The 14617-nt window shown below is 33.4% G+C and overlaps 1 protein-coding gene across 1 annotated transcript; it reads left to right on the plus strand.

Annotated features, from left to right (window-relative positions):
- The first annotated feature begins 7084 nt into the window (after positions 1–7084).
- On the plus strand, positions 7085–7687 carry LOC115990028 (abscisic acid receptor PYL2-like). The gene has a single exon (XM_031113889.1). The coding sequence runs from the start codon at positions 7085–7087 to the stop codon at positions 7685–7687; it is 603 nt and encodes a 200-aa protein (XP_030969749.1).
- Positions 7688–14617: the final 6930 nt, after the last annotated feature.

Below are 14617 nucleotides of genomic sequence, written 5' to 3' on the forward strand. Positions count from 1 at the left end.
AAATAAATTTAAAAACCATATATAAATTTTGTTGGGATTAAAGCTATGTTGGGTTTGCTTTAGATTTCTCATATTAAGCATTTATTTGACATATCAAAAACTTCTATTAGGATTTAGGCACCATAATTACGTTCTGGTTAAAAAAAAGACACTATAATTACGTTTCCCAAGGCTAAATCATATTAATTTTCTTTTGTTACTACAAATCTAATGTAAACTGCTGGCTTGAATATTTGGATCACATCTTCATACTTTTTTCTCCCCAAAAAAAAAAAAAAACAAAATCACATCTTCATATGGCACAAAAGAAAATATTGAGATATTTCAAAACAAAACACACAATACATTTGGTATTCTATTAATAATGAAGAATAAACATCTATCAATTATAAATTTTTTATTTTAGTAGCCTAAGTAAGTGAGAGAGAGAAAGTTCTAGCCATGTGTATTAAACTTATAATAACATTGGTATTAAAATTTTTTTAAAAAAAAAAAAAAAAGAAAGAATGAGAACAAACAAAAACTGAGCGTGTTTCAAGCAGCAAAAAGATATTATTTTATTCATTTATTTCATATTGCAATGAGATAGAGTTGTTTTCCAAAAAAATAAATAGTGGAAAATGACCTCTAAAAAATGTCTTATTTTTTATAAATTTTTCTGTTTACCAAAGATAATTTTTCATTAACCCATTTTTTTAGTGCTACCAAACATTAGAAAACAATCTTTACATAAGGTTTTTTTTTTTTAAAAAAAAATCTAAATAAATAGAGCTAGCGTAAGTTAACAATAATAATAAAACTACATTATAACCCATGCCTATGCATGGAAATATTCAATAGTAGTGAAATTTGGATTCAATTTTGAAAAAGCTCAAATTTGTGTTAAAACACACGAGCTTGTTTAGACCCCCAATTTTAAATTACGATTTAATTGCTTATACTCTAACTTATCTAAGTGTGGAATAAGAATAAATGAAGCGTAATCATCGGATCTACTCTAGTGCATACATATGAACAATAAACAATAAAAGTAAAGCACAAAAGTAAGGGAAGAGAAATGTAAACACAAGATAATACCAAGACATGTTATCGAAGAGGAAACCGAAGAACTCGGTGAAAAACCTCTCTGCGAACCTCCAAATCGAAATTGATCCACTAGTTAATAAGTTGGAATACACGAATAACAAAAGACCCTCCAAGCCTAGTTTACCCAATGTACTTGAGCCCTTCAAGCTCCTGCTACCAACAGACTTCTCAAAGTCTTGTCTTCACTAGCTTTCTGGATCCTGCAATGCGCCCGATTGCATCTGTCAAGCCTCATCAGCTTCTTTTGGCAAATCCCCAAAACTTCCCAAGTTCCAAAACACTCTCTACACTCTAAATAGGCGTGGGTTGTGTTTGGATACAAATCTCCTCTCAAGGTATGACAATGGGAGAGGGAAGGAGAAGAGAGTACAATGATTTCTCACAAAAGGATGAGTAGCTCTCTCTCTAAAAGATAGGTGTGTTGTATTGTAGAAACCTATCTAGGGTTTTTTCTCTGAATACTAGCCTTTTTTTATTTTTGTGGGTAATGAGGTATATATAATATGAGTGAATGGTAAGAAAGTCACACTTAAAATCCTCGCGAAGAATATAGTATGAGTGAAGGAAGAATGTTTCGTGGGTACCTCGTAAGATGGTATGTCTCGCGAAGTACTCACAAAACGCAGCTTGACACTTAACTCTTCAGCTTCCAATATGTACTTCTCACATGCCCTTTTCACGGAACCCTTCTCGTAAACTTCTTGCGAGCTAGTTGCGAAATTGCACTAATCTTCAATTCATACTCGATTCTTCACCAACTTAATACTAAACCCAATACAAAAAAAATTAAAAAATAAATAAATAAATCCCACAAAATAAAAGGAACAAAATTAATGCAATTACAACACTTTTTGTCATAGAATAAAGCCAACATAAAACATAGTTGTAAATCACAACTTTACAAATTTGAATTTTGATTATGTTTCATTTTAATATAATATATATGATATAATCATCCTTTTTTATATTCTTATAGTCATATTAACGTATTTCTTTTTTGACAAGGGTCTCTAAGACATTGCTATGTTCTAAGAGCAATCGCACCAGTCAATGTAAAATAGAAAAAGTTGCAAATTTTACACAATTTTACACATTTTTGCTCAAAAACTATCCACATCAGTGTGTCTAAAACACTGTTTATATGCAAAATTGCCAAGCCTCACTGGCTTTCTATATGATTATTTTTTTTCTCTCACCTCTCCCTTGTCTTGTCAGACTCTCTCTCACCCACTCTTCAATGACAAGAAGAAGAAGCCGGCCACCAACATCCATCCACCACCACAACTAACCAACCACCACCACAACCAACCCATTACAACATCAATTTAATCCAAACACAATCAACCCAAAATTAATGAAAGTCATCACAAACCCAACTTAAAATCAACTCAAAGCAAAATCAACTCAAAATAAAACACAATAGAAAACCCATTTGGCAAAATACAAATCAACCCAAAACCCAAGCTTGCCACCACCATGAGAGATAGAGAGTGAGTGTATTGAGCCATGGCGGCTTGGTAGAGAGATTTTTTTTAGATTTGAAGAGAGCACTAATTTGATAGAGAAAGAAAGGGGGAGAAAGAGAAAGATTTTTTTTTTTTAAAGAAATGAAAAAGAAGAAGAAGAAAAAAAGAATAGCAAAAGAAAAAGAAGAAGAAGAAAGAAAGAAGATGCTGAAGAAGAAAGAAGGACAAGAAGAAAGAAGAAAAAGAAAGAGAGAAAGTGTTCAGAGAAGTGATGTGTGGTAAGGTAGTGGGGCCGTGTATGGGTAAGGGAAATGTTAAAAAAAATGTGAAAAAGTATAATTTTAATAAAAGAGAGTGTATTATAGATAATCTAATGTGAATGTTTTTGCAAATTGATTGTGTAAAATAGAAAGAATGTATGCTTTTGTTGTAAAATAGAAGGAAACTTTTACACCTACTGATGCTCTTACAATGATTCATGATCCAATTTTAGCACCTTTCCACAGGGGTTAGTAGGAATGGTAAAGCAATACTTACTCTTAAAGATGGTATAGATGTTGAGGGAAATGATGAGTACTAAATCCTATATATATTTAAGGTGGTAATTGATCTTACTCAAAAGAATTTATTGTTGGGCCAAAAACTTTTTTTTTTTTTTTTCAGAATACAATAATTAAAGTCACCAATTTTGTCAAAAAGAAAAAAAAAAAGTCACTAGTTAAAAACAACAATTAAAAAAATAACTTTAATGCACCTGGATTATGATCCAATTAATCTTATAATCTTAACTTATTTAAATAAAATAAATAGATAAGTTATGGTTTTTCACATAACATTTATGTTTGCTTTATTTCATGACAAAAAGTTTTTTAATTTCATTATTATTATTTTTTTTAATTTTGTGGGATTTAATTGTAATATGTTTAGTATTAAGTTAGTAAAAATTGTTCAAGACAATTGATCTCGCAACTTGGCTAGGGACTCAACACCCGCAAAAGGCTATGTGAGGAACACATATGGAAGTTCAAGAGTCAACATATCTCACAAGTAACTCGCGACTTGGCCAACTCGTGAGATGACTGTGAGATGCACTGACAGCTGAGATTTAAGTGTGACTTTTATACCCTTCACCCATACTATATGCACCCTCATTACCCACAAAATTGTTTAGAAGAAAATCCTAGATAGGTTTCTATAGTACCTACCATTTTAGAGAGAGCTACTCATCCTCAAGAGAGAAATCCTTATAGTCTCTTCTTCTCCCCTCTCCCATTCTTATACTTTAAGACGAGATTTGTACCCAAACACAACCCACACTTATTCAGAGTGTAAATAGTGTTTTGGAGTTTGGGAAGCATTGGGTATTTACCAAAATAAGCCGGTGAGGCTTGGCAGTGCAATCGGACAGTATTGCGGGATTCAGGAAGCTAGTGAAAACAAGACTCTGAGAAGTCCGTTGGTAGCTGGAGCTTGGAGAGTTCAAGTATTTTGGGTAAATTAGGCTTGAAGAGTCTTTTAGATATCCTTGTACTCTAACTTATTCACTAGTGGATCATTTCAGTTTAGAGAGCCACGAAGAGGTTTTTTGCTGAGTTTTTCGATTTCCTTTTTGATAACACATCACTGTGTTATCTTGGGTTTGCTACTCTTTTACCCACTGCTCTTTCCATTTTAGCATTGCACTTATTTGTTCACATCCATGCAATTGTTGAATGTTTTGATTGATTAATTTGTTAATCACATATATTCCACATTAAGTGTGTTAAGCATAAAATTAATCAAGTCATAATTAAAATTGAGAGTGTAAACAAGCTCTAGTAGTTTGTAATATTGAGCTTTCAAAAATCACAATCTTGCATCAGTCGTGTATGTGCCATGTGTCCAAGTGCCGCATTCGCCCATGTTCTAGTGCCACATATTCATAGAGTTTTTTTAAAATGTACGTATTATTTTATGTACCTATTGATATCTTTGTAAACTTTTTACATGGACGTACCTGACTTTTTTTTTTTGGTTTTAAAAAACCCACTTCCTTCAACTTCCATATCAGAATCTACACATCGATCGATCAATTATAGTTTAACAAATAAGCACTGTTGCGTAGACTGGGAACTAGTCAGACAGGTGAAAGATAATATATTGGTGCAACTTTTAGAAGTCGCCAATAAATTAAGGAGCTCCACAATAATATAAAAGAGTTACAATAATGGAATATATGTTCACTGGGTATGATTTACTCACTTCAGCAAAAAGCCAAAGACCAAACAACAATCTTGCAGATAGAATATATATATATATATATATATATATATATATTCTAGGTCGAATCGGGGATATGTTTAACATTAATTCTAACAAGTTCACAATTTAAAACGCTGGTGTGCTAAAAGTAATTAAAATATTAATTGAAAAAATTGTTAAAAAGCAAGAGACCCTCTTAGGTGGGAGGCTAATGGCTGTGAGAAACCACAAATCCCAGACTTTTGGGAGCATAAAACACTTGATTAAACAGAAGGAAAAAGATTGGTGAAATATATATATATATATATGTGTGTGTGTATATATATTTTTACATAAACCGATCATAGGAAGAAACTATCCTCTTGCAATTGCAACTGGTGGGGGCTGCCACATTCACTTTTATAAACATTTTGTATGATTTTTTTTTTCTTCTTATAATTCAGTTGTTAAAATATGTTGGGAAAGAATTTGAACCCTAATTCTCTTTGTAAAAGAGATTGAGTATTGTTGCTGAGTTACAAAATTTTTGACATATTTTGTATGATTTTTTTAATGCCAAAAACAATAAATGATAGAATAAGGTAACCATTAAATTAAAATGAAGATTATTGGACTTAGCGAAAGAAAAAAAAATTAGATTAATATTGGTTATGTTCATATTAATTTGTTAATAGAAATGATATACAAATTTGCATTCCACTAAACTGAGAAAAAAAGGGGGTGGGGGTGGGGGTGAAGGCACTAGCAGTCTACCAATTAGTGTTAAATAACACAAGTTGTTCATAGAATTGTACGTAACGGACTGTGGAGAAAAAATAATGTAAAATGCAAAAAGTCAACATAGAGGTTGATTAAAATAAATAAATTAAAGGTTTGTACGTCTTGATTACGTTTAAACTTTAATCTCTTATAAACCACTTGCATATATAATGGAAGCTTTTTTTTTTTGTTTTTGTTTATTAATATGTCAACTTGCATGTTCTAGCGTTTACGCATTTCTTTCAATGCCTTTCACTAGAGAATCTTCATCTTGCAAGAAGAAAAATAATTTATAAGTTTGGTTTTTATAAAATAATTAAGCATATGATTTTTCTTGTTGAGTGAATTCAAATCTCAATTTTGCTTCATGTCTACATCGTTGTTAAATTATAAACTTCCTTTCCAAGAAAATGATGAAAATGATTTGGTAGAGTTAGTTGTATATGAGCTAGGGAAATTACTTGAGTTCACCTAAATACCATATCCTCTTTACTTGAGAGTTCATCATTACTAAATAGTAAATCTTTAAATGTGTTGCCTAAAATTTCCCAAATGCTTTTAGAGGCAGTAAAGCATAATGGACAATTTAGCACTAAAGTGTCACTTTTTCTTACCAATCCATAAATAAGTTTTACTGATTTCAGGAAAATACAAGTTTGTTGCATCAGCAAAACACTATCGCTCACCAATACAACTTGAATGAATTAAATGCATAATTGCTGTCCCAATTGTGCGTATGAGATTCTTGGAAGATAAAGCAAAAGGAAAATTTGGGTTACCAAATGGCATTAATTATAACAATTTAATTGTTAAGTGTATAATTGAGTAAAAAATATACGGACCTAGGGCCTTCTTTCATCATTGTTAAGATGATATAGCTAGTTATATGATTTGTTTTGAGGAAAATAATTAAAATATAACATGTCAAGGGGACAAAGAGGATATGAGTTTGAGAGTTTTGCATTAGAAAATGCCAAAATGGGACTACAGGATTTAAAATAACAATTTCAGGCTTACTTTAATTCATATTTACAGCTTTCATATCTTTTTGAGATTGCTTAGAATGAAATATATGCTACATCTCGAACATAAGGAAGGTCTGAGAAATTTTTGAAAATACAAATCATTCCTCTAAGTAATAATTAATATTATTCTCACCAAGTAATATTTCATTCCGTCCCTTCAAAGGATGAGAGAGGTCGAAAATTTATGCTTGAAAAGCAAAGGTTTTGGAGAATAGAGGACTATACACTCCTTAATCCTTATATATAATAGTTGAATATACATTAATTTTTTTATTAATTTGTTATTAAAAAATTAGAAAATAATAATAATAATAAGCTTAAGCCCCCACCAAGTATGAAATGTGAATTTCCAAGTTTCCAACACTCAAAATAAGATAATAATTCCCTTATCACCTCCTCCATTCTTTTCCATTCTTTCCTCCTCCTCCTTTTCCCAAAACCAATTATAAACCTTTCCACTTGCACTTCACTTCTCTCCTAGCTAAGCATACAACAGCAATTACACCCATGAATCTTAATCAAACTTCCCCACATAGCCTCACAGATGAAGAATTCTCAAAGCTCCAACCCATCATCAAAACCCATCACACATTTGAACCTTGCCCTAACATATGTACTTCTCTCTTAACACAACACATAGAAGCCCCAGCTAGCATAACATGGCCTTTTGTACGTGATTTTGGGAACCCCCAAAAGTACAAGCACTTCATCAAAAGTTGCACTATGGTTGGTGATGGAGAAGTAGGAAGTATAAGAGATGTTAGGGTTATTTCAGGTCTACCAGCTTCAACAAGCACAGAGAGATTAGAAGTTCTAGATGATGAGAAGCTTATTTTGAGCTTTAGTGTTGTTGGGGGTGAACATAGGTTACATAATTATCGGTCTGTTACATCGGTGAATGAGATTATTAACAAGGAAGGCAAGGTTTATACAATAGTTTTGGAGTCTTATACTGTGGAAATACCTGCGGGGAACACTGCTGAGGATACTAAGCTGTTTGCTGACACAGTTGTGAAATTGAACCTTCAAAAGCTTAAGGATTTAGCTATGGTTTCTTGGAACATCATGAAAGACCCTCCTCATCAGCAAAGATATGATGATCAACAGTGATGGCAATGTGGTGCACATGGCTCAACTCTCGAGTAGGTTCATTATGATGGACTTATTCTTGTAGCGTAGCGTGGGTACGTTGCTAATACTTGTTTATTTTATTTTGCAAGTTGGAATATATAATTTTTTTTTTCTTTTTTTGTTGTTGGGTCATATATATATTTCAAGTTGGACTGGCTTGTATATACATTTTTTTTTTTGAGAAACTCTTGTATATACATTTTGATTTAGAGGGGGATGAAATTAATGCATTTGAATATATATATATATATATATATATATATGAATTTAAAGAAATCCTTAAATGTTTTTTTTTCTATTTTCAAAAAATAAAAAGATGCTCTAATTTATGGGATTCGACCAAACACAAATAGCAAGTATATTAATTATTGATATCTTTTCTTTTGCTAAGTGCAATTATATTAATATCTTTCTAGTTTCTAGAATCGTAATGCATGAAAGTCAACCTTTTCAGGATAATTTATCTTATTTAAATTACTCGAGCCGTACTATCTTGATTTCTATTATATTATTTCATGGTCTGACCATATCCTTATCGTCTATTGCATTTCATTCGATTGGCTATCGATATAAAGTACTGAAGACAAATTAAGCCTCGGTCAATCAAAAATGAAAATTATTTCACTATTCAGGTTATTTTTGTTATTATTTATAGGTTTTATTGTATTTTTTGGTATTATTTATAGGTCTCACTGTACTATTTCAGCTAACTTTTACATTTATCTACGGTACTTTCAGCAATAAGTTTTCAATTTCAGCAAAATAAACGATATCCAAACAAACCCTAAGTGTTCGTTTTCTATAAATAAAAAAGATTAGGCCTATATTTGGATTTTTTTTCCCTATTATTATAGTACTAAGGGTTTGTTTGGAATCCGCTTATTTTGCTGAAAGTACTATAGATAAATGTAAATGTTAGTTGAAATAGTACAGTAGAGCCCATGAATAATACCAAAAAGTGCAGTGAGACCCATGAATAGTAACAAAAATAAACTGAATAATAAAATAAGTTGGCAAAAAATAAGCTAGCCAAACAGACATTAAATACTAACTTCTTTATTTATGTATAATTTTTGGAATTTAAAAAAAAAAAAGTATAATTGTACTTGTACCAACTTTCAATAAATAAGTAAATGGACATTTCAACAAAAAACTAATTTAAACTCACATCAAATCGGAGAAAAGAGAAATCGATATGCATGATTACTCTCATTTTATTCTAGGCAAAAATGGGCTTGTGCCCCTTTCGCCCGAAAGATGTAGCAAAATGTCCCTGCTCTGAAATTATTTAGCAAAATACTCCTATTTTGAAACTCAATTTTTAGAAAATCGAGTTATAGGCAATCAAACTTAAAATATATATATATATATAAAATAAATAAATAGAAAATTATGGAACTCAAGTTCCATGTGAATTTTTCCAAATAACTCGATTTTTATCAAATCGAGTTTTATATTGAAACTCGGTTTTTAGAAAATCGAATTTCATAACAGGGGCATTTTACTAGATAGTTTTAAAATAAAAGTATTTTGCTACATCTTTTTGGCAAAAGGGGCAAATGCTCATTTTGGCATTTTATTCTATACTGTATAGCATTCATAAATTACAAACATTATGATAGGTTCAAAGTACGATCAAGTCCATATATTTAATTTTTAACTTATACAGACATGACTGACTGTTTCTAATTATTATTTTTCGACTTTTTCTTTGGGGGATCACACATTACCGGCAGCTCAAGACTTAGCTGCTTTGCTACATTTTTATATATCTAGCTACATGATTGATTGTCCGACTTCCCCACATCTTTATTTACTCACATTTTCCCCCCTGAGTTGATGTTTGCCAAATCCAAATAAAAGAAACATATATGCCAAATCATAGTATTTTGTTAGTTACTTTTCAATCCCTGTTTATTTTTCTTTTTGTTGAGATTTTGGCTCTACCATTGAGCGGTGGGGCGGGTTGAGTTCCAATTATACCTTTTAGAATAGTCCATGAAAATATTTGGTGCTATCTAATTAATTATGACCGGTTAATTTTTATTTTTTATTTTTGGATAATCTGATAGGTACAATAGTAGGGAGAAAGAATTTGAATCATAGTTCTCTTTTATCTTTGTTATAAAGGAGAGTAGATTATGTCACTACTTTCAGGACTCTTGACTATATTAGAGTTAATTAGGGATTTAGCACTTGTGATTTTAAGTTTTATTCATTTTTACGGACTTCTATTTTAGCTAAATAAAAATGAAAATAAAAAACAAAGTCACATATGTAGAAATATATCAAATTTTTTTAAAGCAAAAAAAAAAAAAAAAAAAAAAAAAAAAAAAAAAAAAAGATCTAACTTTTTAAAACAAAATTATGAAAGGCATAAAATTGTGCTTAGTCGTTCTTTTGAGATAATTATTAAATTTTTGTAAAATTTTGAGATCCACAAGAAAAAAAGAGAGTAGAAAATAAGAAAGCAAATCTATAAGAAATTGATTTGTGTCTTTTGACCATTTCTTTTTACGGGCTACAATGAATCCAAACCCAAGAAAAGCCCAAACTACATGGGCCTTGAAGGGAGAAAAGCCTGAACCAAGACACGAGCCAGCACAGCCCCAGTACCAAGAGGGAAAACCATGAGGGCTTTCGCAAAAAATGATTAAAGCCTGGGAAAGAACTTAATTTGACAAAACAAAAAGAAGCCCAACAAAGTACCCAATGGCTTCAAGTCAGCCTCAAACAGAGTGTTAAGTGACCCGATCAGTAGCCCAACCTGCAAAGGAGCCTAGTTTGGAAAAGATTAAGAGAGAAGCCTTTCAAACTACTTTTATATATTTTTAACTTTTTATTGTACGTGGATTTTAAAAATTTTAACTGTAGGATTATATATTCTTATTATATTGTTTATATACTAGCAAAATTAAGATCAAAGATCGATAATTATGTTGTCAATTAAATATTTAAATTTCAAGTTTTTTGTAATATAGAGTTATGCATAAAAAATAAATTTATTAATAAAAAAGTAAATAATATTCGATTTGAACTAAATTTGACATGCTTGTTAATAACATAAAAACATGCACTCCAACGATTAAGAGGCTGTTTGGATGACTTGTTTCTATAACTCAATTCTTTGTTTCCATAACTCATAACTCAAAAATGGTGAAACCCATAGCTCAATATCCGTTTGGCTGCATGATAACTCTGTTTCCATAACTTTGTTTCCATCACTTAATTATCTGATTTTTGAGTTATGAGTTATGGAAACTGAAAACACATTTTAGCTGTTTTCAGTTTCCATAACTCATAACTCAATGACATTTCAGTAAATAACACTACATGGAAGGACCTACTGTCAGTTACAGTTGCAACTTTTGACCATCTTCTTTATTTATTTGTTTATTTTTTCACTAGGTTTGGTTCGTGTGTTTCTTCATGTTCTTTTTTTTTCTTTTTCCTTTCACACTAGGTGGCTTCTTCTTCTTCCTTCACTGCGTGCGATTTCTAGGTTTTTTTTTTTTTTTTGGGTTCTTTTTTTGGCTGGGTTTTTTTTGGGTTAAGTTCTTTTTTTTTTTTTCTTTTTTGGTTCTTTCACTGGGTTCTTTTTGCTAGGTTTTTGGTTAAGGTTTTTTTTTTTTGGGTTCTTTTTTTGGTTGGGTTTTTGGGTTTAGTTATTTCTTTCTTTTTTTTTTTTTTTTTTACTGGGTTGGTGAGTTTGGGTACTAAAAAAAAAAAAAATGCACCGAGTGACAGGTATGGGGCCCACAAATAGTGTGAAAAATATTGAGTGATGGTGCCAAACGGGTGTGAAAGTTCAAAAACGTGTAAAAACACCTTTGAACGTTTAGACCCCCAAATTACAACTTAACCAATTCAAGCAATATGTCAAACAACTAGTGTGCGGAAACTTAACATATGCAATAATATGAAATTGGTTAAAAACTATCTAAGCCATAACAAAATAAAATCCACAGCAGATAATAAAAAGGCAAAGATAGAGAGGAAGGAAGATGCAAACACAAAGACAACACGCGATGTGTTATCGAAGAGGAAACCGAAGCTCTCGGCGTAAAACCTCTCCGCCGCCCTCCAAACGGTAAACAATCCACTAGAAAATACAGTTGGGATACAAGGACAGTAATAGACCCTCCAAGCCTAATCTACCCAGTGCACCTAAGCCCTCCAAGCTTCTTACTCCAACGAGGTTGCGCCGAACCTTTTTCTTTTCTAGCTTCCTGGATTCCGCTACTAGACCATAGCATCAACCAATGAAGATTGGTTCCTTCCTAACTGCTTCCCAGAAATCCAAACAACTGTCTCACAGTGATGATGATGGTGAGAACCAGGTTTGGTGTAATGCCTCTCAAGGATTTGACAATGGAGAGGAAGAGAGTTGAGGAATTTGAAGAGACTCTAAGGTATAGATTGTGGGTGAATCAATCTTGTTTTTCTTTAGGGTTTCTCTCTCAAAATTCTCTCTGGAAGCTCTCTTTCAATCGTGGGTAAAAGGGGTATTTATACTGGAGTGGGAGAGGAATGTGAAACGTCAGGTTTTACAAAACAGGGGTGGCTAGCGGCTTGACCTCGCGGCTTGACCAAGTCGCGAGATCCAGTCGCGAGATAACCGTATGGCCAGTTGTCCTGTTTTGTCCTGTAGTGCTCCAGCTAGCATGACTGTTCATCTTCCAGTATGCTTGGCACGTGTGCTGCTTCTGGCGGCTTGCAGCCGTGAGTCACCCGCGAGTCCCAGCCGCGAGTCTCTGTTTTCTTGCACACTCTTGAGCAATCTTCACTCTATCTCACTCACTACCCTTACATCAAACCCACCTAAATACAGGGTTACTAAATGCTGAATTACAAGCAAATTTGGCACGGAATAAAGCCAATTAGATGGTTGAATAAATTCAACCTTACAATCTCCCCCTTTGGCTATTCCGTGACAAAACCCTAAAACAGACTCTAGACTTAACATGTGAGTTGGGAACAGTTGAACAAAACTCACTCACACCTAACTCTAGAAGCTATGAAGCACTTGAATCATATGAACATAATACTCCTGAAACACAACAATACACCATGATCATTGTAAGCAGAAAATTATAAAATGCATATGAAACAGGCAATATGTGATCAAGCATAGATGGAGTTAAGAAACAAACCATGACTTGATCAATCAAAGTGAACACCACAAGGTAGTGATCACAGTGCTCATTCACACTTAGAATGAACACAAGGACATACAAGTTAACAAGCACAAGGCAAGACACTTGTATGCTCAACACTCAACCAATGCATAACACACAAGGTATATGCATCTAGGAACAATCCTACAAGGGCACAAGAGTGACAGTACATAAACCAAAATGCAGAACATTTAGATTAAAGTACTGATTTCAACATAGCATAAAGGCTGCAATAAGCAAGGTACATACCATAAAGCCTACAAACTATGCATAAAACAAAACCCTAAAAGCTTACAAAAGCACATGGGTACAAACCAAAACATCCTGAATAACATCATCAAAATATATTAAAGTTTAAACCAAGAGTATAAGTTAAGAGTTAGAAACAACTATACACCAAAACACAGTGTATCAAACCCATATAAACATTAACTAGTCCAACAAACATAAACCAAAAACTATAAGTTTAGAGGATAAGACTAAAAACAAAAGTATGGCAAAAGTATGTGTGTACTCCCCCTATCACTATGCACACTTCCCTTTGAAACTTTCTCCCCCTTACTGAATGCTCTCCCCCTTTTTGTCACGAATAGCTAAAGGCTCTCGTCCAACTTTCGTTGAATATCATCTAGCTGATTCTCCATAGTCTCGAGACGCATTTGGACATGGTTGTTTGTGGAGTAGAGAAGTGCCACAAGCTCATCAACGCGTTTCTGAATATGCTCAAGTACACTGCCGACTCTATCAGTATGAGGAGCAGTCTGTGCTTGCGGAATACTAGCCGGTGAAGCTTCAAGAACAGCACGTGATGTAGATGTGGTATGTGCAGGTGTCTCTGAGTCAGGGGCAGAAGGAGTAACCGGAGATATGTGAGCACTCCTTGGTGATTTAGAGGAGTGACTTCTGCTAGCTTGAAGAGTGAACAGGGAAATGGGACGTTGACGAGTCAACATTTTTCCATCTGCAGGAGGAATAATGCCTTCACGAAGAATGAGCTTCATGATGAGACTGCAAAATGGAATAATTCCTCGAGCTGCAGTTCTACACGCGGTCTTCCTCAAGGTGTAGTAGATGTGAGCACATATATCAATGGGGGCTCCTGTAATAAGATCACACAGGAATAGAGCTCTCCCAAGATTGATGAATGTAGTGTTAGACAGTGGGTAGAGATTTGTGAACATGATCAACTTCAGTGTGGTCAGCTCTGGTGCAAACTTTGCGGTGCTGATGGATGTTCCTGCATTGGATACTTCATGATCGTATCCTAGGATTTGTAGAATTTCTCCAACTTCTGGAGTTCGTTCATCGTAAGGAGTTATATTCACATTTTGAGGTCTGGTGATCCCGAAAAGATCTACGATGGAGTCTGGGGAAACACTAAACTCTGTTCCTCTGACCCAGAAAATGAGTTGAGGTCCAAGATCAGTTGCATTGGAGAAGCATTCTTTGACCAGCTCATCCATTGGATCATCAAAGTTCCCGAACAAGTTTGCCCAATCTCGTTTCTCAAAGATTCGAGAGATGAAAGTGGTCCCTAAGGTGTTAAACTCTACCACCCGTTCCACTATAGTGGTTGACTTGTCAAACACGTTTGAGTAGACATGTGAGTTAAGCGGAAGTCTAAACCTATCCTCATTGGGATCTTGAGATGCCTGAGATGATAGACGAGTTCGTTTAGCAACTGGTGTTGCTGGTTCGTCAGCAACAATGTCTTTTCCCTTGGAAGATCGAC

This window comes from Quercus lobata, chromosome 5 (genome assembly GCF_001633185.2).
Source record: "Quercus lobata isolate SW786 chromosome 5, ValleyOak3.0 Primary Assembly, whole genome shotgun sequence".
Lineage (NCBI taxonomy): Eukaryota > Viridiplantae > Streptophyta > Magnoliopsida > Fagales > Fagaceae > Quercus > Quercus lobata.